General features: G+C 37.2%; 1 protein-coding gene across 7 annotated transcripts in view; it reads right to left on the reverse strand.

Annotated features, from left to right (window-relative positions):
- The window catches only part of MICU1 (mitochondrial calcium uptake 1), a 238,907-nt gene that overhangs the window by 151,394 nt on the left and 62,422 nt on the right, over nt 1–25,091 (reverse strand). For all 7 annotated transcript variants that reach the window (XM_021699547.1, XM_021699544.1, XM_021699543.1 and 4 more), the window contains one exon: nt 3,948–4,122. In XM_021699547.1, coding sequence (XP_021555222.1) covers nt 3,948–4,122 — 175 coding nt within the window. The remainder of the gene's footprint in view (nt 1–3,947; nt 4,123–25,091) is intronic.

The following is a 25,091-nucleotide window of genomic DNA, read 5'->3' on the forward strand; positions in this document are numbered from 1 at the left end:
TGGCTAACTGGTCACTTTGAGGTCACTGACAACAGCTATTGTGGTGGTCTTTTTTTTTTTTAATTTTTTAATTTTTAAAGATTTTATTTATTTGAGAGCAAGCAAAAGAGAGAATGAGAGAGAGAACACGAGAGGGGGTAGGGTCACAGGGAGAAGCAGACTCCCTGCTGAGCAGGAAGCTCGATGTGGGACTCGATCCCGGGACTCCAGGATCATGACCTGAGCTGAAGGCAGTCGCTTAACCAACTGAGCCACCCAGGCGCCCCGGTCTTTTTTTTTTTTTTTAAAGATTTTATTTATTTGACAGAGAGAGAGCGAGAGAGGGAACACAGCAGGGGGAGTGGGAGACGTAGAAGCAGGCTTCCCGCTGAGCAGGGAGCCTGACGTGGGGCTCGATCCCAGGACCCTGGGATCATGACCTGAGCTAAGGAAGATGCCCAACGACTGAGCCACCCAGGCGCCCCTATTGTGGTGGTCTTAATTCCACTACCAGATGTGCATTCAGTAACTATGAAAGGACTGCTAATTTGTAACTATACATCACAGGAATCTTCCAATGCTAATTTGCATTAAAATCTGAGTACTGACTTCAGAGATTTTATCAAAATATTTGGCATGTGGCAAACACACTAAGGAGCTTTTCAACCCCTTAGCAGCCTTAAAACTTAGCTACAAGTCTTAACTCAAAGGCATTTTATATTATATTACAACTACCTGCTGGATAATACTGGCTACAGAAGAAATAACTTTATTTAGGACATCTATATTCTTGTTCTTCTGAACAACAACAATAAAAATATTCAGTATGCAATGTTTAGGATATAAACTATAGCCACTGCAAAAGATGTTTTTGTGAACTGAAAAATTAAGTCCATCCTATACAAGATAAAGACAGAGAGACAACACCTTAAAAATCAATAATCTTCAGACTCACCAGATTCCTGGGTTGTTACAAGTCCCTAAATTATGTTGCTGAATATTATTAGTTTTAGTTTAAAACAATAGGCCAAGGAATGTAACAGATTTTTGCATTCCCAATATTGTTAAAGTTTAATATAGATATACTGTGCAGTACATATTTTACTTTTTTTTACTTAGCAATATATATTGGAGATCACACCACATTAAATGATATAAAGCTGCCTCCTTTTAAGTGGTTATATTCAAAGGAATGCTAACAAACTATAAAAGGTTTGGAATACAGCATTCTAAGATAACAAAGGCTTAGAAGCTAAGACATATAGATAACTGTAGGATTTTGAAATGGTTAGCCTGGTGAAAAGATTTACTAAGAGAATTATAATAGTTACATTCAATCATTTACTTAAAACATTCTTGAACTTCATGATGTTAAGACAGTTCTCTTCAATAAAACTGCTGGTCCTGAAACCAGTGCTAGGGTTTAATTTTGGTATAATGCCTAAGGAAAATCAAGGCTATAATACCTTGAGGCCAAGTGAATGCAAGTGACAGTGCAGTCGCTTAACCAACTGAGCCACCCAGGCGCCCCAACACAGGACATCTTTTCATTTGTGTGTGTCTTCTTATAACTCTCATCAAAGACTTATAGTTTTCATTGTACAGATCTTTCATTACCTTGGTTAAATTTATTCCTATGTATTTTATTGTTCTTGATGCTGTGAATGGAGTAATTATCTTTATTTCCTTTTCAGATAATTCACTGTTAGTGTATAGAAACATAATCAATTCTGCATATTGATTTTATATCCTGCAACTTTGCTGAATTTGTTCATCAGTTCCAATAGCTTTTTGATTGAGTCTTTAGGATTATCATTATATAAGATCATATGATCTCCAGATTAATAACAATTTTCCTTCTTTCTTTCCTATTTGGATGCCTTATATTTGTCTTTCCTAATTGCTCTAGGTGGAACTCCCAGTACTTTAGTAAAAGACAGTTTAGAGTGGGCACCCCTGTGGGCCCTCTTCCTCATTACAAAGGAAAAGATTTCAACCTTTCAGTGTTCACTATGATGTTAGCAGTGGGTTTGTCATATACTGCCTTTCTTAAGTTGCAGTAAGTGCCTTCTCTACCCAATTTGTTGAGGGCTTTTTATAACAAAAAGACATTGTCTTTTATCAAATTCAAAGAATTTATACAATAAAAAAAAATCTGATTTAAAAATGTGCAGAAGATCTGAATATTTTTCCAAAGAAGACACAGAGATGACCAACAGGTACAGGAAAAGTGCTCAACATCACTAATAAGGAAAATGCAAATCAATACCAGAATGAGGTATCACCTCACTCCTGTCAGAATAGCTAAAATCGACAACAGAAGAAACAAGTGTTGGCAAGGATGTGGAGAAGAAGGAACCTTTGTGCACTGTTGGTGGGAATGCAAACTGGTGCAGCCACTATGGAACACGGTATGGAGGTTCCTCAAAATATTAAAAACAGAATTACCATATGATCCAGTAATTCCACTACTGGGTATTTACCCAACGAATACAAAAACACTAATTTTAAGAGATACATGCACCCCTACTTACTGCAGAATTATTTGTAGAAGTCAAAATATGGAAGCAATCCAGGTGTCCATCAACAGATGAATGGATAAAGAAGAGGTTGTGTGTGTGTGTGTGCAACACACACACACACACACACGATGTAATACTACTCAGCCATAAAAAAGAATGACATTTTGTCACTTGCAACATGGATGGATCTAGAGGGTAAAAGGCTAAATGAAAATAAGTCAGTCAGAGAAAGACAAACACCATACGATTTCACTCATATGTGGAATTTATGAGATAAAACAAATGAACAAAGGGAAAAAAAGACAAAAAACCAGACTCTTAGGGCACCTGGGTGGCTCAGTCAGTTAAATGTCTGACTCTTGATCTCAGCTCAAACTCAGGTTTTTGAGTTTAAGCCCCACACTGGGTGAGGAGTCTATTTAAAAAGACACACTCAAACAAACAAACAAAAAATGGACTCTTAAATATAGAGAACTGATTGTTACCAGAGGGGAGAGGGTAGGGAGATGGGTTAAAAAGGTGACAGGATTATTAAGGAGTAGAAGTGTCATGATGAGCAATGGATGATGTATGGAATTGTTGAATCACTATATTATATACCTGAAATGAATATAACATTGTATGTTAACAAACTGGAATTAAAATAAAAACTTTCAAAGCCAAAAAAAAAAAAGCAAAAACGAAAACAAAAAAACCTACAAAACCAATTCAATTAAATGGGCAGAATGACCTAAATAGGCATTTTTCCAAGGAACACATCCAAATGGCCAATGGATACATGAAAAGGTGCTCAACATCACTAATTATCAGGAAAATGCAAATTGAAACTATAAGGAGATATCACCTCACACCTCAAATCAAAAAGAGAAATGATGGGGTGCCTGGGTGGCTCAGCTGGTTGGGCATCCGACTCTTGATTTCAGCTCAGGTCATGATCTCAGGGTCATGACACTGAGCTCTGCATCAGGCTCCCTGACCAGCAGGGAGTGTGCCTGAAGATTTACTCCCTCTGTTTCTTCCCCCATGCACCTGTGCACTTGCTCTCTCTCTCTCTCTCTCTCCCTAAAATAAATAATCTTTTTTTTAAATGTTAAAAAAAGGGGTGCTGGGTGGCTCAGTTGGTTAAGCGACTGCCTTCGGCTCAGGTCATGATCCCAGGGTTCTGGGATCGAGCCCCGCATCAGGCTCCCTGCTCAGCGGGAAGTCTGCTTCTCCCTCTCCCACTCCCCCTGCTTGTGTTCCCTCTCTCGCTATGTCTCTCTCTGTCAAAAAATAAATAAAAAATCTTAAAAAAAAAAAAAAAAGGAAAGAAAATAGCAGAAAGGTGAATATCACTGCAAGGAGAATACGAACCATCTGAAATAAACTATAAAAGAGACTCAACTGCATTATTCTAATTTAGAATTAAGAACAGTTCTGACTAATTTATAAGACTGTGTTCCATACTTTTCTGTCTCTGAATCCAGAACGTTTCTTCTTTTTCTCTTCTGGGTGAGGCTCAAGACAAACACCTGCAGCCTTTTTTTCATTGTTACAAACTTCCCCTTCATCTTTATTCTTCCCTTTATCACCAAGTTCACTCTTGAGGTTGTTTACAGATGGTGGAGATTCTGCAAGGGCCCTGGATATGAAAAAAAAAAAAATTGCATTAATCAAGAAATAAAGATTTTCAGATAGTTTAGCAGAAGCAACAGCAATTAAACTTGTGAAAACTTCGACATGAAGAGGTTCCTCAAAAAATTAAAAATAGAACTATTATATGATCCAGCAATCCCACTTCTGGTTATATATCCAAAAGAATTGAAAGCAGAGTCATGAAGAGATTTTTGCACATTCATATCAATAGCAGCATTATTCACAATAGCTAAAATGTTTGAAGCAACTGAGATGACCATTGATAGATGAGTGGTTAAAGATAATGTGGCATATACATACAAAAGAATAATATTCAGCCTTAAAAATAAAGGTTATGATACTAAAAGCACAGGCAACAAAAGGAAAAAGAGACAAGCAGGATTACATGAAACTAACAAGCTTCAGCACAGCAAAAGAAAGAATCAACAAAATGAAAAGACAACCTATGAAATGGGAGAAAATATTTGCAAACCATGTATTTAATAAAGGGCTAATATTCAAAACATATAGAGAACTTACAACATTATAGCAAAAACAAATAATAATAACCTGATTAAAAGTGAGCCAAGGAAATAAACAAACATTTCTAAAAAGATACATCAATAGCCAACATATATAGGACAATGTGCTCAACATCAAAAATCATCAGGGAAATGTAAAAACTACAGTGGGATATTACCTCACACCTGGTAGGACGGATATGATTTAAAAAAAAAGATAACAAGTGTTGGTGAGGATGTGGAGAAAAGGGATCCCTGGTACACTGTTGTTGGGAATGTAAATTGATACAGTCACCTTGGAAAACAGGATGGAAGATCTTCAAAAAACTAACAACAGAAGTACAATATGATTCAGCAATTCCACTTTGGATATATAACCAAAGAAATTGAAATCAGGATCTCAAAGACGTATCTATATTCCCATGTTCACTGCAGCATTATTCACCATAGCCCAGACACGGAAGCAACCTAAATGCCTATCAGTCAACAAATAAATAAAATGTGGTATGTGTGTGCCACACACACACAATGGAATACTTTTTAGCATCAAAAAAGGAAGGAAATCTTGCCATTTATGACAACACAGAGGAACCTAGAGGGCATTATGCTAAGTGAAATAAGCCAGACACAGAAGAACAAATACTACATTAAACCACTTACATTATGACTATTAAACAGTCAAACTCATAGAGGCAGAGAGTAGAATGGTGCTTTCCAGGGGCTAGGGGAGGGAGATATTCATCAAAGAGTACAAATTTTCAGTTACACAAAGTCAGTCCTAGAGATCTACTGAACAGCACAGTGCCTATAGTTAACAAAACTGTACTGTATATTTAAAAATTTGCTGAGTGGGGCGGTGCCTGGGTTGCTCAGTGGGTTAAGCATCCACTCTTGATTTCGGCCCAGGTAGTGATCTCAGGATCCTTACATCCAGCCCTACATTAAGCTCCATGCTCAGTGCAGAGTTTGCTTGTCCCTCTCCCTCAACTCCTCCCTTCACACTCTCTCTTAAATAAATAAATAAAATCTTCTAAAAATTTGCTAAGAGGGTAGCCCTTATGGTAAGTGTTTTATCATTAAAACAACCTAAAATAGGGACGCCTGGGTGGCTCAGTCGTTGAGCGTCTGCCTTCGGCTCAGGTCATGATCCCAGGGTCCTGGGATTGAGCCCCGCATCGGGCTCCCTGCTCAGCGGGGAGCCTGCTTCCCCTCTGCCTGCCTCTCTCCCTGCTTGTGCTCTGTCTCTGACAAATAAACAAATAAAATCTTAAAAAAAAAAAACCAACCTAAAATAGGGTTCCTGGGTGGCTCAGTCGGTTAAGCGTCTGCCTTCAGCTCAGGTCACGATCCCGGAGTCCTGGGATGGAGTCCCACATCAGGCTCCCAGCTCAGCGGGGAGCCTGCTTCTCCCTCTGACCCTCTCCCCTCTCATGCTGTTTCTCTCTCTAATAAATAAATAAAATCTTTAAAAAAATTTTAAAAAATAATAAAAAATAAATAAAAAAACAACCTAAAATAATAACAAGTGAGAAGGTGGGAGAAAACTTCTAAAAGTGATGGACAGGTTTATGGCATAGATTGCAATGATGATCACAGGTGTATACTTATTTCTAACTCCTTAATTTGTCTGCATTAGTTATGTACAGCTTTTTGTATTTTTTGTATAAAAATTTTTTTAAGTAACTCTGAAAGAAAACTAAAAAGGAAAGTAAATTGTATCACATGCTACAACATGGATGAACCCTGAGGACATTATGCCAAGTGAAATGAGCCAAAAAGACAAAAACACTCTCTGATCCCACTTATATGAGGTATCTAACATAGTCTATTTCATGGAGACAGGAAATAGAATGATCATAACCAGGGGCTGCAGGGAGGGGGAACAGAGGCATTTAATGGATAAAGAATTTTAGTTCTGCCAGATGAAAAAGTTCTAAAGATCTGTTTGACAACAGTGTGAATATACTTAACACTACTTAACTGTACACTTAAAAATGATTAGGGAGATAAATTTTGTTATTTTTTTAAACACAAAAAATGAACTGAAAGAATAAATGTGGGACCAAAAGAATAAAAACTGGTATTCAAATAAAAACATGTACATAAAAAAATTCTACATGAAGACAAAAATCTGATGGGCTTACCAGGTTAATTCAACTATTAATAGCAAGAAAAAACTGAATGTTCAGGAGAAGCCCCTCTAGGTGATTAGAGATTGAAACTGAAACTCTATTCTATGAAGATTTTTCCTATTTTCTTCATCCAAGGTAATGACTTTATTCTTTCAAACTGCTACATGATTTAGTGACTAAACCATATCACATAATTTGTTATTTTATATTTCCAGAATCTACCTTGCTCTTTAACTATTAGAGAGAGTGAAATGACTCTGTTCTTTTTACAAATCAAAAACTGTCAAATATCAGCAATGTCATATGGCCAACATAAGATCATTAAGAGACAAGCTATACAGAAGAAAGAAGAATAAAAATTAGGAGTACAAATATAGAAAATAGAAACTAAAAACAAAACAAAACAATAGATCAATGAAACCAGAAGCTGGTTCTTTGAGAAGATCAACAAAATTGATAAACCTTTAGCAATACTTATTAAAAAGAGAGAGAGAGAACTCAAAGAAACACAATCAGAAATGAAAGAGGAGAAATAACAACTGACACCAGGGAAATACAAAGGATTATAAGGGATTATTATGAAAAATTATGTGCCAACAAATTGGATAAAACTAGAAGAAATGGATAAATTCCTAGAAACATATAACCTCCTAAAACTGAATCAGGAAGACATAGAAAATTTGAACAGACCAATTACCAGCAACGAAATTGAATCTGTAATCAAAAGACTTCCAAACAACAAAAGTCCAGGACTAGATGGCTTCACAGGTGAATTCTATCCAACATTTAAAGAAGAGTTAAAACCTGGGCGCCTGGGTGGCTCAGTTGGTTAAGCGACTGCCTTCGGCTCAGGTCATGATCCTGGAGTCCCGGGATCGAGTCCCGCATCGGGCTCCCTGCTTGGCAGGGAGTCTGCTTCTCCCTCTGCCCCTCCCCCCTCTCATGTGCTCTCTCTCATTCTCTCTCTCAAATAAATAAATAAAATCTTTAAAAAAAAAAAAAAAAAAAAAAAAAAAAAAAAAGAAGAGTTAAAACCTATTCTTGGGGCGCCTGGGTGGCTGTTAGTTAAGTGTCTGCCTTTGGCTCAGGTCATGATCCCAGGGTCTTGGGATCGAGCCCAGCATCAGGCTCCCTGGTCCGCAGAGAGCCTCTCCCTCTGCCTGCCGCTCTGCCTATCTGTGCTCTCTATGTCTCTGTCAAATAAATAAATAAAATCTTAAAAAAAAAAAAACCTATTCTCAAAATATTCCAAAAATGTAAGAGGGAGGAAAGCTTCCAAATACATTTTATGAGGCCAGCATTACCCTGATACCAAAACCAGATAAAGACACTATAAAAATAGAGAACTACAGGCCATTATCTCAATGAACATAGACACAAAAATCCTCAACAAAATATTAACAAACCAAATCCAACAATACATCAAAACCTCATTCACCATAATCAAGTGGGATTTATTCCTGGCATGGAAGGATAGTTCAATATTTGCAAATCAAACAACATGATACCTCACATCAACAAGAGACAGGATAAAAACCATATGGCCATTTCAATAGATGCAGAAAAAGCATTTAACAAATTAAACATCAATTCATGATAAAAACCTTCAACAAAGTAGGCTTAAAGGGAACATAACTCTAAAGCCATATATAAAAAACCCACAGCTACCATCATACGCAGTAGTAAAATACTGAGAGCTTTTCCCCTAAGATTAGGAAAAGATTAGGAACAAGACAAGGATTCTGCTCTCACCACTTTTATTCAATATAGTACTGGAAATCCTGGCTACCAGAAATCACACAAATAAAAGGAATCCAAAGTGGCAATAAAAAAGTAAAGTTATCATTATTTGCAGATGACAAAACACTACATATAGAAAAGTCTAAAGACGTCAACGAAAAATTTCTAGAGCTGATAAATGAATTCAGTAAGGTTGCAGGATATAAAATCAATATACAGAAATCTGTTGCATTTCTATACATTAATAATAAAGTAGCAGAAAAAGAAATTAAGAAAACAATCCCATTTACTATTGCACCAAACATAATAAAATACCTAGGAATGAACTTAACCAAGGAGGTGAAAGACCTGTACTCTGCAAAGTATAAAACAATGTGAAAGAAACTGAATATTAAACAAATAAATGGAAAGATATTCCATGTTCATGGATGGGGAGAAAGAATATTGCTAAATATTGCTAAAACTTCCCAGGACAATCTACAGATTTAATGCTATCCCTATCAAAATACCAACAGGGGCGCCTGGGTGGCTCAGTTGTTAAGCGTCTGCCTTCGGCTCAGGTCATGATCCCAGGGTCCTGGGATCGAGCCCCGCATCGGGCTCCCTGCTCGGCGGGAAGCCTGCTTCTCCCTCTCCCTCTCCCCCTGCTTGTGTTCCCTCTCTCACTGTGTCTCTCTCTGTCAAATAAATAATAAAATAAAATCTTTAAAAAAAAAAATACCAACAGTATTTTTCACAGAACTACAAGAAATAATTCCAAAAACTGTGTGTAATCACAAAACACCCCAAATAGCCAAAGCAATCTTGAAAAAGAAAAGAATTAGAGGTATCATAATCCCAGATTTCAAGATACACTACAGGGGCACCTGGGTGGCTCAGTCAGTTAAGCATCCAACTTTTTTTTTTTTTTTTTTTAACATCCAACTCTTGATCTCAGCTCAGGTCTTGATCTCAGGGTCATGAATTCAAGCCCCCTGTTGGGCTCCAAGGGGGGAAAAAAAGAGATACTATATAGTTGTAGTAATCAAAACAGTATGGTTCTGACACAAAAACAGACACATGGATCAACAGAACAGAATAAAGAGCCCAAAAATAAACCCACAATGATATGGTCAATTAATTTACAACAAAGGAGGAAAGAAAATGCAATGGGAAAAAAGCAATCTTTTATCAATTGGTGCTGGGAAAACTAAACAGTTCCATGCAAAAAAACGAAACCAAAGCACTTAAAGTACACACAAAAATAAACTCCAAATGGATCAGACATCTAAATGTGAGATCTGGCACCATAAAAATCCTAGAAGAGAACACAGGTAATAATTTCTTTGACATCGGCTGTAGCAACATTTTTCTAGATATGTCTCCTGAGGCAAGGGAAATGAAGGCAAAAAAACCCCAGTAACTACTGGCACTATATCAAAATAAAAAGCTTTTTTTGCACAGCAAAGAAAACCGCCAGCAAAACAAAAAGACAACCTACAGAATGGGAGAAGATATTTGCAAATGTCTTATCAGATAAAGGGCTAGTATTCAAAATCTATAAAGAACTTATCAAACTCAACGCCCAAAGAACAAATAATCCAGTCAAGAAATGGGCAGAAGACATGAACAGACATTTCTCCAAAGATGACATCCAGATAACAAGAGTTACATGAAAAGATGCTTAACATCACTAATCATCAGGGAAATGCAAATCAAAACCACAATGAGGTATCACCTCACACCTATCAGAATAGCTAAAATCAAAAACACAAAAAACAGCTCATGTTGGTACAGGTGTGGAGAAAAAAGAATCCTTGTGCACTGCTGGGAATGCAAACTGGTGCAGTCACTGTGGAAAACAGCATGGAGGTTGCTCAGAAAGTTAAAACTAGCTAATTACCATATGATCCAGTAAGTCCACTACTAGGTATTTACACAAAGAATATGAAAATACTAATTAAACGGTAGATGCACCCCAATGTTTATTGCAGCATCATTTGCAATAGCCAAAATATGGAAGAAACCCAAATGCCCATCAATAGATGAATGGATAAGAAAGATGTGGTGTATAAACACACATACACACAAAGGAATATTCCTCAGCAATACAAAAGAATGAAATCTTGCCATTTGCAACAATATGGATCGACTTAAAGGGTATAAAGGTTAATGCTAAATGAAATAAATCAGTCAGAGAAAGACAAATGCCATATGATTTCACTCATATGTGGAATTTAAGAAACAAAACAAATGAACAAAGGAAAAAAGAGACAAAACAAAAAAACAGACTCTTAAATATAGAGAACAAACTGGTAGTTGCCAGAGGGGAAGCAAGTGGGGGGATGAGTAAAATAGGTAAAGGGGATTAAGAGTCCACTTATCGTGAAGAGCACTGAGTAACCCAGAGAATTGCTGAATCACTATATTGTACACATGAAACTAATATAACACTGTATATAAATTATACTGGAATAATTATTAATTAATCAAAACTAATTTTTTAAAAAAAGAAGAGACTAGACACTATTCTTTTAATTATCCAGAATTCCCAACCCAGTGCCTTACACAAAGTATGCAATGTGTCTATGGCTGACTAAGGAACAAAAATCAAAGTCCTCATCTATACTGACCAGAAAAGGGATTAGAAAAATATACACTGGGATTAAAATACTGCAATATGAGAAAATTCTTAACGCATTCCTTTCACATGACTATTCAAAGAAGATATAAGCCAATAGTTATTTCCTTTACTTGCAAATAATACTTTATGCATATTAACAAATGCAAAGAAGTATGTGAATTGTAAGCAAGAAAAACACTGTTTTTTTTTTTAAAGGTTAAGTCCTAAAAATAAACACATTTTTAAAAAGAAGAAACTCACTCACTTCGGAAGGGGCACATGCACCCCAATGTTTATAGCAGCAATGTCCACAACAGCAAAACTATAGAAAGAGCCTAGATGTCCATCAACAGATGAATGGATAAAGAAGATGTGGTGTACACACACACACACACACACACACACACAGGAATATTATGCAGCCATCAAAAAAATGAAATCTTGCCATTTGCAAAGACGTGGATGAAACTAGAGGGTATTATGCTAAACGAAATAAGTCAATCAGAGAAAGACAATTATCATATGATCTCACTGATATGAGGAATTTGAGAAACAAGACAGAGGATCATAGGGGAAGGGAGGGAAAAATGAAACAAGACGAAACCAGAGAGGGAGACAAACCATCAGAGACTCTTAATCTCAGGAAACAAACTGAGGGTTGCTGGAGAGGAGGGGGTGGGGGGATGGGGTGGCTGGGTGATGGACATTGGGGAGGGTGTGTGCTACGGTGAGCACTGTGAATTGTGTAAGACTGATGAATCACAGACCTGCACCCCTGAAATAAATATTATATGTTAATAAAAAATAAAGAAATAAATAAAAAGAAACTCACTCACTGTAGGTTTCCCCACCTGGTTCAAAAGCAATCTTTTGACCATAGCTCAAATTTCCTTTCAACCTTGACCCCAACTCATCAAGGTTGGATCATTTCCCTGTTTTATTTCCCTCTGAAGAGTTTGTGGAACCAAATGATAAGGGGCTGGTAAAATAGAGACCTAAGGTATTTATTCACAAAGAAAGGAGACAGCATTCATTCATTTCTTCATTCAAATGCTGTAGGAGCTCCACTAGTTGCTAAGGTAAGTATAAATAAGACTATCTCTGTCCTCAAGAGAGTCACAGTAAATAGGGAAAACAGATAAGTCAAATGATAAAGAACACATAAGGACAGAGAATAGGGTCAGGAAAAGCCTCCTGGAAAGGGTGACTCATAACCTGATTTCTCAAAAACCTAATGTTCTAGAAAAGAAAATCTACAGACATTCAATATCATCTGGTATAACAGAAACACTCCTAACCACACTGTTTTATTCAGTTCAATTAATTAAACAGCATTCATAATTTCTTCTGAAAAACTTACAGGTTGATATCCCTGATAATCTGAATGCTGCTCATGTATAGTAGGTAGGTTACACCCTATTACATCCTTGCAACTTTTACCACCTTAGGAGTTGCACACTTCCAAGAGTGGTAATGATATAATAATACAGTGATTTAAACGTTATCAAACTGATGACATATAATGATGTACAGAAAGAAGACTTCTGTGTTCAACTACAATGGAGTAACTACACAAGACTCGCCTTCCCAGAGTAAGGAAAAAAGTTTAACAAAATATATAAAACATTTTCAGATACTGAACAATAGACAGCAACTCTCTGAAAAAAATTAGGCCTATAACTGTCCTGAAGTTCTATTTGGAGACATTTTCCATATCAGGAGCAGGATCCCAAGCAATATAGAGTGACCATCCTAAGTTGAGAAGACAGAGATCACAGTTTGGAGAGGCTGAGGTGGCAGGAATTGGTGGGGAAGAGGACCGGAGAGGAGGAAGTTACAAAAAGACAAAGTTCCGTGAACCTAATGGGATCTCCCTTAAGTTAATATTAATTAGCACATTCTTATAATTAAAGTATCCAATGTTGGGCAAAGAACAATTACCAAAGAGCTATTGGCCAAATAATTTCCAGAACTCACAAGCAGGAAATGTTCAAGCTGTGAAAAATCATTGAACACTCAAGGCATTTAGCAAACACAACAGACGGGCCATGTCTTATTAGTAGGGCTAAATTAGCCCTAGAGCAAAGGATACTCTATCTAAAGCATGCTGAAGCATGCCACAAACTAAAGCATGGTGTTTTGTTTTTGTGTTTTGTTCCTCTGACTGGATAATGTCAAATGATCTATCTTTGAATTTACCTTTGAGTTTATATTCTGCTTCATCAAGTCTGCTTTTGAGCCACCCTAGTGAATACAAAAACAAAACACCTTAAAACAAGCTCTGGATGATCAGATTCTTCAATAACTGCCTGCCAATACAAAAATCAATATACTTTTAAAGGAAAACAAAAAAATCCAGACGCTCAAAAATGTTAACATACACAATGAAAAATATCTAATAAAGTAATTATTAGATGTCAGCAAGGTGGCAGAATAGGATGTCACAGGCTTTGTCCACCACAGAAACACTGATTTAACAACAATGTACAGATCAAAATACCTTTATGAGATTCCCCAAATACAGTTAAGAAGTTGCAGTACACCAGGAAAGACACAATGCCAAAAACAGACACAATGAAATGGGTAAGAAGAACAATTTCATTTTACCCATGTCAGCCCCTCCCCTCCAGCAGGCACAGCTCAGCATCTCCTACAGGGAGGAATGAGAATGGAAGGGTGTTCAACATTCTAACTATTCAGAGGGCTGCTCCAGGGACTGGCTTCTGTTCACCTCACTTGGAGTGCTGACGGAAGGTGGCACAGTTTGCATTCCTGAGGGTGGATAAGAAAAAAGACAACTGGGAGGTGGTTTGTGGCGTTGGCACAGCTTGGCACAATGAGGAAAAGATGCAAAACATATCTTCTTCCTCAGGAGGGAGGGCAAGAAGTGGAAGGTGTGTCTGGTGTTCTAGTTTTTCAGAAGGCTGCCTGAAAGACTGGTATGTGCCTCACCTGACTTGAGATGGGAATGGGAAGGTGGCATACTTTGCCTGCCCGGAAGCTGATGAGAAGAGACAGTAGGTGGCTTGCGCTAGAGAACTTGCAGTGCTGCAGATAAACACCAGAGGGAACAAGAGATGAAAAGCTCTTGAAACAGAAATTGGCAAGCTTCTGCAATTGAGAAACTGCCTACACAGACCCAGAGAAGCTGTAACCTCTCCCAAAAAAGCTTCAGAAGCACCAGAATCTGTAACTGGGCTGATTCTGAGGGTCTTCCTCTGTATGAAGCCAGTCTATAAAGACTGGGATGTGTGGCTGATTCTTCAAAAATGTGACTGCTAACATAAAGTTGCAAGATATATGAAGAAAGAGAAATGTGGCCCAAACAGAACAAAATAATCTCCAGAAACAGATCCTAAAGAAATAGAAATATTTATTACTTGAAAAAAGAATTCAAAATACCCATCATAAAGATGCTCTATAAGCTCAAAAGAGCACTGCATTAAAAAAATTACTACCAAGAGAGATTTTTTTTAAAAAAGCAAATTCTGGAGCTGATGAGTGCAATTACAGAGCTGAAAAATTCACTAGGGTGGCTCAAAAGCAGACTTGATGAAGCAGAATATAAACTCAAATTCAAAGATAGATCATTTGACATTATCCAGTCAGAGGAACAAAACACAAAAGAAAAAGCCTAAGGGACTTACGGAAAACCACTACATGCATGAAGGAGAAGGAAGAGAAAGAAAGGGGTAAAAAGTTCATTTGAAGAAAATATGGCAAAAAATTTGAAAACTCAAATTTGGGGAAGTTAATGGACATCAAGACTGAAGAAGTTCAAGAGACTTCTGAGAGGAGGAACCCAAAGAAATCCACACTAAGACACATTATAATCAAATTGCCAAAAGTCAAAGACTAAGGGAGAATTTTTAAAGCAGCAGGAGAAAAGTGACTCATCATGTACAAGGGGAACCCATAAAACTATAAGACCTTGTAGGCCATAAAGAAATAGGATGAAATATGGAAAGTGCTGAAAGAAAAAATTGCCAACCAAACATACTATATTTGGTAAAACTGTCCTTTAGAAATGAAGGAGAAAGAAAGATGTTCCCAGATAAACAATGCTGAAGAAGTTCACACCACTAAACCTGCATTACCAAAAAAAAAAAAAAAAAGCTAAAGGGAGTCCTTCAAATTAAAATAAACTATACTGCAACATGAAAGCAGATAAAGTATAAAGCTCACTGGTGAAGGCAAATATATACACAAATACGGAATACAGTTGTCCTATAATGATGATGTGTCGATCTCTTTAAATTCTGTAACAGAAGATCAAAGATCAAATATTAAAAAAAACCACCTTGGGGCGCCTGGGTGGCTCAGTCGTTAAGCGTCTGCCTTCAGCTCAGGTCATGATCCCGGGGTCCTGGGATCGAGCCCCGCATCGGGCTCCCTGCTCGGCAGGAAGCCTGCTTCTCCCTCTCCCACTCCCCCTGCTTGTGTTCCCTCTCTCGCTGTGTCTCTCTCTGTCAAATAAATAAAATCTTTAAAAAAAAAATTAAAAAAAAAAAAAAAACCACCTTAACTAAAAAACATGTTAATGGATACACAATATAAGAGATATAACTTGTGATATCAGTACCATAAAGAGTGAGAAAGGAAGGAATAAAAGTACAGAATATTTGTATGTGACTGAAGTTATCTTGTTTTGTACTTTTAAGAATAACACATTTTGGGGGCGCCTAGGTGGTTCAGTTGGTTTAGCATCTGCCTTCAGTTCAGGTCATGATCCTGGGGTCCTGGTCCCCACATCAGGCTCCCTGCTCAGGGAGGAGTCTGTTCTCCCCTACCCTCTGCCTTTCCCCCTGCTCGTGTTCACTCTCTCTCTCAAATAATTAAAACCTTAAAAAAAAAAAAAAACCACACATTTTTTTAGTTTATCCTTACTTTTTATACTGGCCATCAACTAGAAGAGTCCACAAATTAGTAAGGTCTTTTCCAGATCTTTGCAAGCTTTGCGGACTCATTTCTATAATTATGATTATAATTAGTTTCTTTACCCTTACCTGAATGTATATTTTACATAAAAGTGTATTTTCAAAGCAGTTTTTTGAGATATAACTGATAATAACATTTTATAAGTTTAAGGTGTACAATGTATTAATTTGATACACTTATGTGTATCAATCTGACTGCCACCATTGCAGTAGCTAAAACCTCTATTACATCACACAATTATCACATTTTTTGAGTGAGAACATTTAAAATCTATCTAGTCTCTTAGCAATTTTCAAGTATACAATACTGTATTATTAACTATAATCACAATGCTGTGCATTGGGACCCGAGAACATATTTATATTCTGACTGCAGTTTATACTCTGACCAACAACTCCCCAGTTCCCCAACCACCAGCCTCTGGTAATCACCATTTTAATGCCCGTTTCTATGAGTTCAAGTTTTTGAGATTTCACATATAAGGGATACCATACAGTTTATCTTTCTGTGTCTGATTTATCTCAGTAGCAGAATGCCCTCCAGGCCCATCAATGTAGATGCAAATGGCAGGACTTCCTTCTTTCCATAGCTGAATAATATTTATGAGTTGTGTGTGTATGTGTGTGCATACAGCACATCACCTTTATGCATTCATCTGTTGAAGGACACTTATGTCATCTCCATACCTTGGCTATTGTGAATAATGCTGAATTAAATATGGGAGTGCAGATATCACTTCAAGATCCTGTTCTCATTTCCTTGGGATATGTATCCAAGAAGTAGGAATGGTGGGTAATATTTCCTGAAAAACCTCAATGTTGTTTTCCATAGTGGTTGCATCAGTTTACATTCCCATCAATAGTGCACAAGGATTCCTAGTTCTCCATATCTATACCAATTGTTCGGCCTTATCATTTTGAGAATAACCATTCTAATAGCTATGAAGTGATATCTCTTTGTGGTTTTGATTTGCATTTCCCTGATGATTAGTGATGTTGAGCACCTTTTCATGCACCTGTTGGCCATCTGGATGTCTTCTTTGGAAAAATGTCTATTCAGGTCCTCTATTTTTTAATCAGATCATCTGTTTTTTTACATTTAACTTAATGTACTCCCACTTCCTGATTTTGCTTTGGTTGCTTGTCCTTTTGTTACCCAAAAAATAGTTCCCAAACCAATGTCATTCATACAACTTCTGAGTTGTATGAATTATTTATATATTTTGGATATTAAGCTCTTAACTGACATATGGTATGTAAATATTTTCTCCCATTCCATAAGTTGCCCTTTTGTTTTGTTCACTGTTTCCTTTGCTGTGCACAAGCTTTTTAACTTAATGTAGTCCCACTTGCTGATTTTGCTTTTGTTGCTTGTCCTTTTGTTATCCAAAAAACAGTTCCAAGACCAATGTCAAGGAGCTTTTCCCCTAAGTTTTATTTTCTTTTTTTCCCCCACTAAGTTTTCTTCTAGGAGTTTGCAGTTTGGGGTCTTATGTTAAAGTATTTAATCCATCTGAATTATTTTTTATAAATGGGGTAAGATAGAGGTTGAATTTCCTTCTTCTGCAGTGGTTACCCAGTTTTCCCAATACTATTTATTGAAGAGACTATCATTTTCCCATTGAGAATTCTTGGCTCCCTGTCAAATATTAATTGACCACATATGCAGGAGTTTATTTCTGGGATCTCTAGTCTATTCTATTGGCCTATGTGTGTTTTTATGCCAGTATCATACTGTTTTCATTAATATAGCTCTGTCATACAGTTTGAAATCAGGACGTACGATTTGCTCCCTTCAGCTTTGCTCTTCTTTCTCAGGACTGCTTTAGCTATTCATGGTCTTTTGTGTTCTATACATATTTTAGGACTTTCCCCCCTATTTCTGTGAAAAATGCATTGGAATTCTGATAGGGATTACAATAAATGTGTAAACTGCTTTGAGTAGTATGGACATTTTAACAATATTAACTTTTCAATCCATTAACACAGAATATCTTCCCATTTATTTGTATCTTCTTCAATTTTGTTCATCAATATGTTATGGTGCTCAGTGTATGTGTCTTTCACTTACTGGGTAAATTTATTAATAGGTATTTTATTCTTTTTGATGCAACTGTAAATGGAATTGTTTTATTTCTTTTCCAGATTGTTCACTGTTAGTGTACAGAAATGCAATAAATTTTTGTATATTAGTAAATGTGTATAGTAAAGTTTGTAACTTTACTGAATTTATTTATTAGTTTTAATAGTTACTTTGGTGGAGTGTTTAGGGTTTCTATTTATAATATGTCATGTGCAAATAGAAAGTTTTACTTCTTCCTTTCTGATTTTGATGCCTTTTATTTCTTTTTCTTGCCTAAGTGCTCTGGTTAGGACTTCCAATACTATGTTGAATAAGAGTGGCAAGGGTGAGCATTCTTGTGTTTTTCCTCATCTTAGAGGGAAAGCTTTCAGTTTTCTACCACTGAGTATGATATTACATATGGGATTGTCATATATGGTTTTTATTATATTGGAGTATATTCCCTCTATACCCATAGGATATAGAGAAATTAGAACTCCTATGCACTGTTAGAGGGAAAGTAAAATGGTGCAGCTGCTATGGAAAAAAAGTATAAAGATTCCTCAAAAATTTAAAAAGAGGACTATTATGAGATCCAACAATACCACTTCTGGGCATGTAGCCCCAAAAAGTGAAAGCAGGAACTTGAACAAATACTTATACAGCAGCATTATTCACAATAGCCAAAAGGTAGTAGGAACTCAGATGTCCATCAACAGATGAACTGATAAACAAAACATGGTATCCACAGTGCTATGGCTTGAATGTGTCCCCCCAAAATTCATATGTTAAAAACCTAACACCCAAGGTGACGGTATCAGAAAGTGGTGCCTTTAGGAGGTGATTAGGTCATGAGGGCTCTATCCTCATGGGATTAGTGCGCTTATTTAAAAAAAAAAAGGCTAAGCTCCCCTGCACCCTTCTGCCATGAAGAGTTACAGTGGCAAGAAAGCCATTAGTAAGCTGATGCTTACCACACACTGAATCTGCCAACACCGTGATTTTGGACTTCTAAGCCTCCAGAACTATAAGAAATGTTTGTTTATAAGCTCCTCAGTTTGTGGTATTTCTGTTACAACAGTCCAGATGGACTACACGCATACAATGGAATATTATTCAGCCTTTAAAAAAAAAAAGGAAATTCTGACATATGCTACAATATGGATGAAACTTGAGGACATTACACTAAATATGCAAAATATAAAAGGACAAATACTGTATGATTCCAGTTATATGAGGTATATATTGGCCTGTAATTTTCTTTTTCTGTAGGGTCTTTTGTTTTGCTATCAGGAAAGTGATGGCCTCATAGAATAAATTCGGAAGTGTTCCTTCCTCTTCAATTTTTGGAATAGTTTGAGAAGGACCGGTATTAACTCTTCTTTGAATGTTTTGTAGAGTTCACCTGTGACGCCATCTGGTCCTAGACTTTGGTTTCTTGGGAGGTATTATTATTATCGTAATTAGTGATTCAATTTTATTACCAGTAATTGTTCTTTCAGATTTTCTATTTTTTCCTGATTCAGTCTTGGAATAATTTTTGTTTCTAAGAATTTATCTAGTATTTCCTCTAGGTTGTCCAAGTTGTTGGCATGTAATTTTTCATAGTAGTTTCTTGTAATATTTTGTATGTCCATGGTGTCAGCAGTAACTTCTTTCATCCTGATGTTAAGTCCTCTCTTTTTCTTAATGAGTCTGCCTAAAGGTTTATCAATTTCATTTTTCTTTTTGAAGAACAACCTCTTATTTTCATTGATCTTTTCTATTGTTTTTTAGTCTCTATTTTGTTTATTTCTGCTCTGATTTTCATTATTTCCTTCCTCTACCAGTTTTGGACTTTGTTCTCCTTTTCTAGTTCTTTTATGTATAACGTTAGATTTGTTTGACATTTTTCTTGTTCCTTGGTATAGGCCTGTATCACTATAAACCTCTCAAAACTGCTTTTGCTGCATCCCAAAGATTTTGGAATGCTGTCTTTCCATTTTCATTTATCTTGAGGTATTTTTAAATTTCCTCTTTGATTTCTTCATTGATGCATTTGTTGTTTAGTAGCATGCTGTAGGCTCCACGCGTTTGTGTTTTTTCCATTTTTATTTTCTTGTAATTGATTTCTAGTTTCATATTGTTGTGATTGGAAAAGATGCTTAATGTGATTTCAATCTTAAATTATTGAGACTTGCTTTGTGTCCTAACATGTGATCTATTCTGGAGAATGTTCCATGTGCACTTGGAAAGAATGTACATTCTGCTGTTTTGGGATGGAATGTTCTGTATATACCTATTTAGTCCTTCTGGTCTAATGTGTTGTTCAAAACCACTGTTCCCTTACTGATTTTATCTAGAGAGTCTCTGCAGTGATGTATGTGTGGTGTTAAAGTCCTGTGTTGGGGGGGCGCCTGGGTGGCTCAGTCGTTAAGTGCCTGCCTTCGGCTCAGGTCATGATCCCGGGGTCCTGGGATCGAGCCCCGCATCGGGCTCCCAGCTCCGCGGGAAGCCTGCTTCTCCCTCTCCCACTCCCCCTGCTTGTGTTCCCTCTCTCGCTGTGTCTCTCTCTGTCAAATAAATAAAATCTTTAAAAAAAAAAAAGTCCTGTGTTGGATGCACAGGTATTTGCAACCTTTATAACCTCTTGTTGGATTGATCTGGTTATCATTATCTAATGCCCTTCCTTGTCTTTTATTACAATCTTTGTTTTAAAGTCTATTTTGTCTAAGTATTGCTACCCTGGCTTTTCTTTTTCCACTTTCATTTGCACAGAACACCTTTTTCCAACCTTTACTTTCAATTTGTATGTGTCTTTAGATCTGAAGTGAGACTCCTCTACGCAGCATATAGATGAATCCATTCAATCCCCCCATGTCTTTGTTTTTAAAGATTTTATTTATTTGACAGAGAGAGACACGGTGAGAGAGGGAACACAAGCAGGGGGAGTGGGAGAGGGAGAAGCAGGCTTCCTGCTGAGCAAGGAGCCCGATGCGGGGCTCAATCCCAGGACCCTGGGATCATGACCTGAGCCGAAGGCAGACGCTTAACGACTGAGCCACCCAGGTGCCCCCCCCCCATGTCTTTTGATTGGAGCATTTAACCCATTTACATGTAAAGTAATTATTGATAGGTACACACTTACTGCAATTCTGTTTTCTGGGTGCTTTTGTGGTTCTTCTCTTCCTCTCTTCCCTTGTGATTTGATGACTTTCTTTAGTGTGATGCTTGGATTCTTTTTATTTTTTGTGTATCTATCATAGGTTTTTGGGTTGTGGTTACATTATTATGAGGTTCATATATATAGCAGTCTATTTTAAGTTGCTGGTTGTTTAAGGTCCAATACATTCTAAAAGCCCTCCCAACAACAGGCAGCCTATGTAGGCTGCAGGCACCCTTTTATCGTGACTGGGCTGCAATTGCTGTGGTTGCACTGGTGGATGAGGCTGACTCCAGCCTAGCAGGCTTAGAGGCCAGGCTGCAGCTGCTGTGGGTGTCTAGTAGGTGGGGTCAGCACCTGGTGTAGCTATCTGCAAGGCCTGGCTGCAACTGTTACGGGTGTGCTCATGGGCAGGGCTGACCCCCCAACTCTCCCAAGGAGTCGCTTTGGAGGGACACTGGTCCTCACTGAGACTGCCTATCGGGTGAGGCAAAGGAGGAGCTGCCTTGGAGGAGTACCTGCCATGACAGGTCGGTCCACAGGGAAACGCCAGGGCAGGGTAAGCAGTGCCAGCAATGTAAATGGAGAGTGTCAGAACCGGCACCTTCACTGGGCCAGCTAGGCTGAAGGAAGGCAAAAGACATGGTGGCTGCTAGCAGTTCCATTCCTGGAAAAAGTTCCTACAGAACCCTGCCCTTCTGGCACAAGCCCTACAATTAGTAAATAAACCCTCATATATGGCCTAGGTGCTTTTGAAACTGCTTCTAATATGCTGGATCTCAGAGTAAGTGAGACTGTCGATGGGCCTTTTAAGAACAGTTTTGGTTTCCTATGGCCTTCCACCTCTCCTAGAGTTAAGCCCTGCTGATTTTCAAAGCCAGACAAAATGGAGGCTTGTCTTTCTGGTGCAGGGGTGGTGCAGGGAGTGCCCAATGCAGGGCTTGAATCCCTTGCTCCTCAGGAAGGACCTCCACACCTGTTATATGCCTTCTGTTTGTGAGTCACTGGCAAGTCCTTTTCAAACTGTTTGAAAAGTTTGTTTCTGTTTGTCGCTGTTTTTTTTCTGGGTCTCAGGGCAAGCGAGACTGCACATGAGCCCTCTGAGAAGGGTATCTCAGTTTCCTATAGAATTTTCTGGATGTCAAACCCATTGGTTTTGCAAGACAAATACTCCCAGGCTTGTCTCTTCAGTGCAGATCCCAGGTGCCAGGGTGCCCAATGTGGGGCACCAACTCCTCCCTCCTCTGGGAGAAGCACTGCCTGGTCAAATTCCCTCTCTATTGAAATGTTGCCACTCAGGGGGTGGGGTTTTTTGTAGGACTGTGTCTCTCTCTGCTTCTCCTACCCATCTTGATGTGGTCCTTATATTCTCTGTTGTGGAGAGCAGTTCCTATAGTTTTCAGATCTTTTGCAGAGGGAAATTATCCATATGTAGCCACAGATTTGGTATGTTTAAGGAAGTGCGTAAGTTCAGGATTTTCCTATGCTGCCATCTTTTCAGATCCTCCAATTAACGATATTTTCTAAAATATTTTCTAAATGGTACTTCTATTTTTTTTTTTTTAATTTTAAGTAATCTCTACACCCAATGTGGGGCTAGAACTCACAACCCTGAGATCAAGAGTCACATGCTTGGCGCACCTGGGTGGCTCAGTCAGTTACAGGTACTAGAATAGTCAAATTCATAAAGTGAAAAAGCAGAATATCCATGGATAGGGGGAGAAGTGACTGAGGGGTTACTGTTTAATGGGTCCAGAGTTTCAGTTTGAGATGATGAAAAAATTCTAGAGATGAATGTGGTGATGGTCGCACAACACTGTGAATGTAGTTAATGTTAATAACTTAAAAAATGGTTAAAATGGTAAATCTGATACTACATATACCTTACCACAATAAAAAAAAAAATACTAGAATATAATGAGGATACCATGCTGAAAAAAAAACAAAACAAAACAAAATCAAAACTGAAGACAATAGAATGACAGCCTTAAAGTGCCAGAAAGAAAACAGTCAACCTAGAATTCTATATCCAGTGAAAATATCCTTCAAAAGTGAAGGCAAAATAAAGACATTTCCAGACAAAAGCTGATAGAATCTATCTCCAGCAGATAAGAACCCCTAGTGAAGGAATTACTTAAGGCTGTAGAAGAATGATATTAGATAGATTATATAGCCAGTTTAAACCCACATACTCAGACTTCAAACCTTCAATCCTTACCACTATATCTCAGTATCTTTCTTGAGACTGAGGAAGTAAAAAAAAAAGTAAAATGACAAATGGTCCTTCTCTAACAGTATTGTAATATGGTTTCTGAGGATCATAGTTAATTTATGTTAATGGATTTAGGTAGTATATCTGGTCTATACACATACCTAATTATATATCCCAGAACATACTCACTTTGAAGGCAAACATTCCAAATTGTATTCTTTGTTATTTACCTATATGATTCAAAACTACATTATTGTATTATATTATTTTTTGTTCAGGAACAGGGATTGGGGATGGAAAAAAAAATTTTTTTTCTTTACTTCTATATTAGTTTTTGGATCATATTCTTTGTAATTTAAATTTATGAATTTTAAAGTTTTAAAATTTAAAGTTCATAAATTTAAAATTTTTTAAGTTTAATATTATATCCTGCCCCCTTTCAAAAAGAGCTTTAAATCTCGCTTCTTAGGAAAACATTTTATTTCTGCTCATTTCACAATTTTTTAAAAGAGGATGGAAAAAAGACATAAAATTAAATGGCAAACTCTATGCCTGCATTCTCTGACAAGATAATTCACAACCATTTTAGAGAGTTTTTGCTATTGATCTTGAGTTTTATTTTTTATTTCAAAACTTGAGAATAATTATAGTTATCTCATTATAACTTCTTAAATGGCACAGCAAAGGCACAAACCTAACAATCTTTGAGCACTAAAATCTTGGCACTTGGTATATTTATGATTTTGAAACATTCATGAAATTAGAATCTGTGATAAAAGCATATGCATTAGAAGAAGACTCATATTGGGAACACACTGTCAATATGTAGATTTTCTGCTTTTGGATGTTTTGGGGTTTAAAAATTACAACAAATATAGGAATGTTTCCTTTATATAACACTCCTAATTATCTTCTTATTCTTTTCCTGGGAGTAATATTACATAAAAACTTCATAAATTAATAAAAGTAAAATAACCTAAACTTGTTCATCAGCATTTACTGAGTAGTATAAACAAAGTGACTCAGAGAAAGAGTTTACTACTCTTCTTAAACATTCAAATCATCAAACTACTTCTCAATTTCTTCAGGTACAGCTGTTGTCATCTTTGATTTTAGACTAAGCCAAAGACAATGCTAAATGCACCTGCATGGGGTCCTCTAATTCTGTTGTAGGAAAGCATTCCTGAAGAAATTACTAAGCATTTACTATTTATCACAGTGAAAGGACAAAGGGTGCATTTCCTATTCCTCCTTTCCTTCTTTTGCCTATCTTCCTACTTCTGTCTGTGTCCCACAGTCTGTATCTTTCTGTCTCTCTTCCTGTCCATGTTACCTGGAAATTTTTCTAAACTCACGCACTCCTTTCTAAGATTCCAGTACCCCCATCATCATCTCAAACTAGTATTAGTGTCAGTAGCTTCTTCCCATTCCAGTTTATTCTACTGTTGTCGCTGTATTAATCTCTCCTCAAACTTGTCTGTGATCAGTCTCTTGCTTCAAAACCTCTTAACTCATCATTGCCTAGAGATTAAAATTGCAACTTCTTGGCATGGCATATAGGATCTTTTATATCACAACTCCAACTTTTCTTGGAAACCCAGTCTTTTCTGCTAGTACTCTATCTCCTT

This window comes from Neomonachus schauinslandi, chromosome 6, assembly GCF_002201575.2.
Source record: "Neomonachus schauinslandi chromosome 6, ASM220157v2, whole genome shotgun sequence".
Taxonomy (NCBI): domain Eukaryota; kingdom Metazoa; phylum Chordata; class Mammalia; order Carnivora; family Phocidae; genus Neomonachus; species Neomonachus schauinslandi.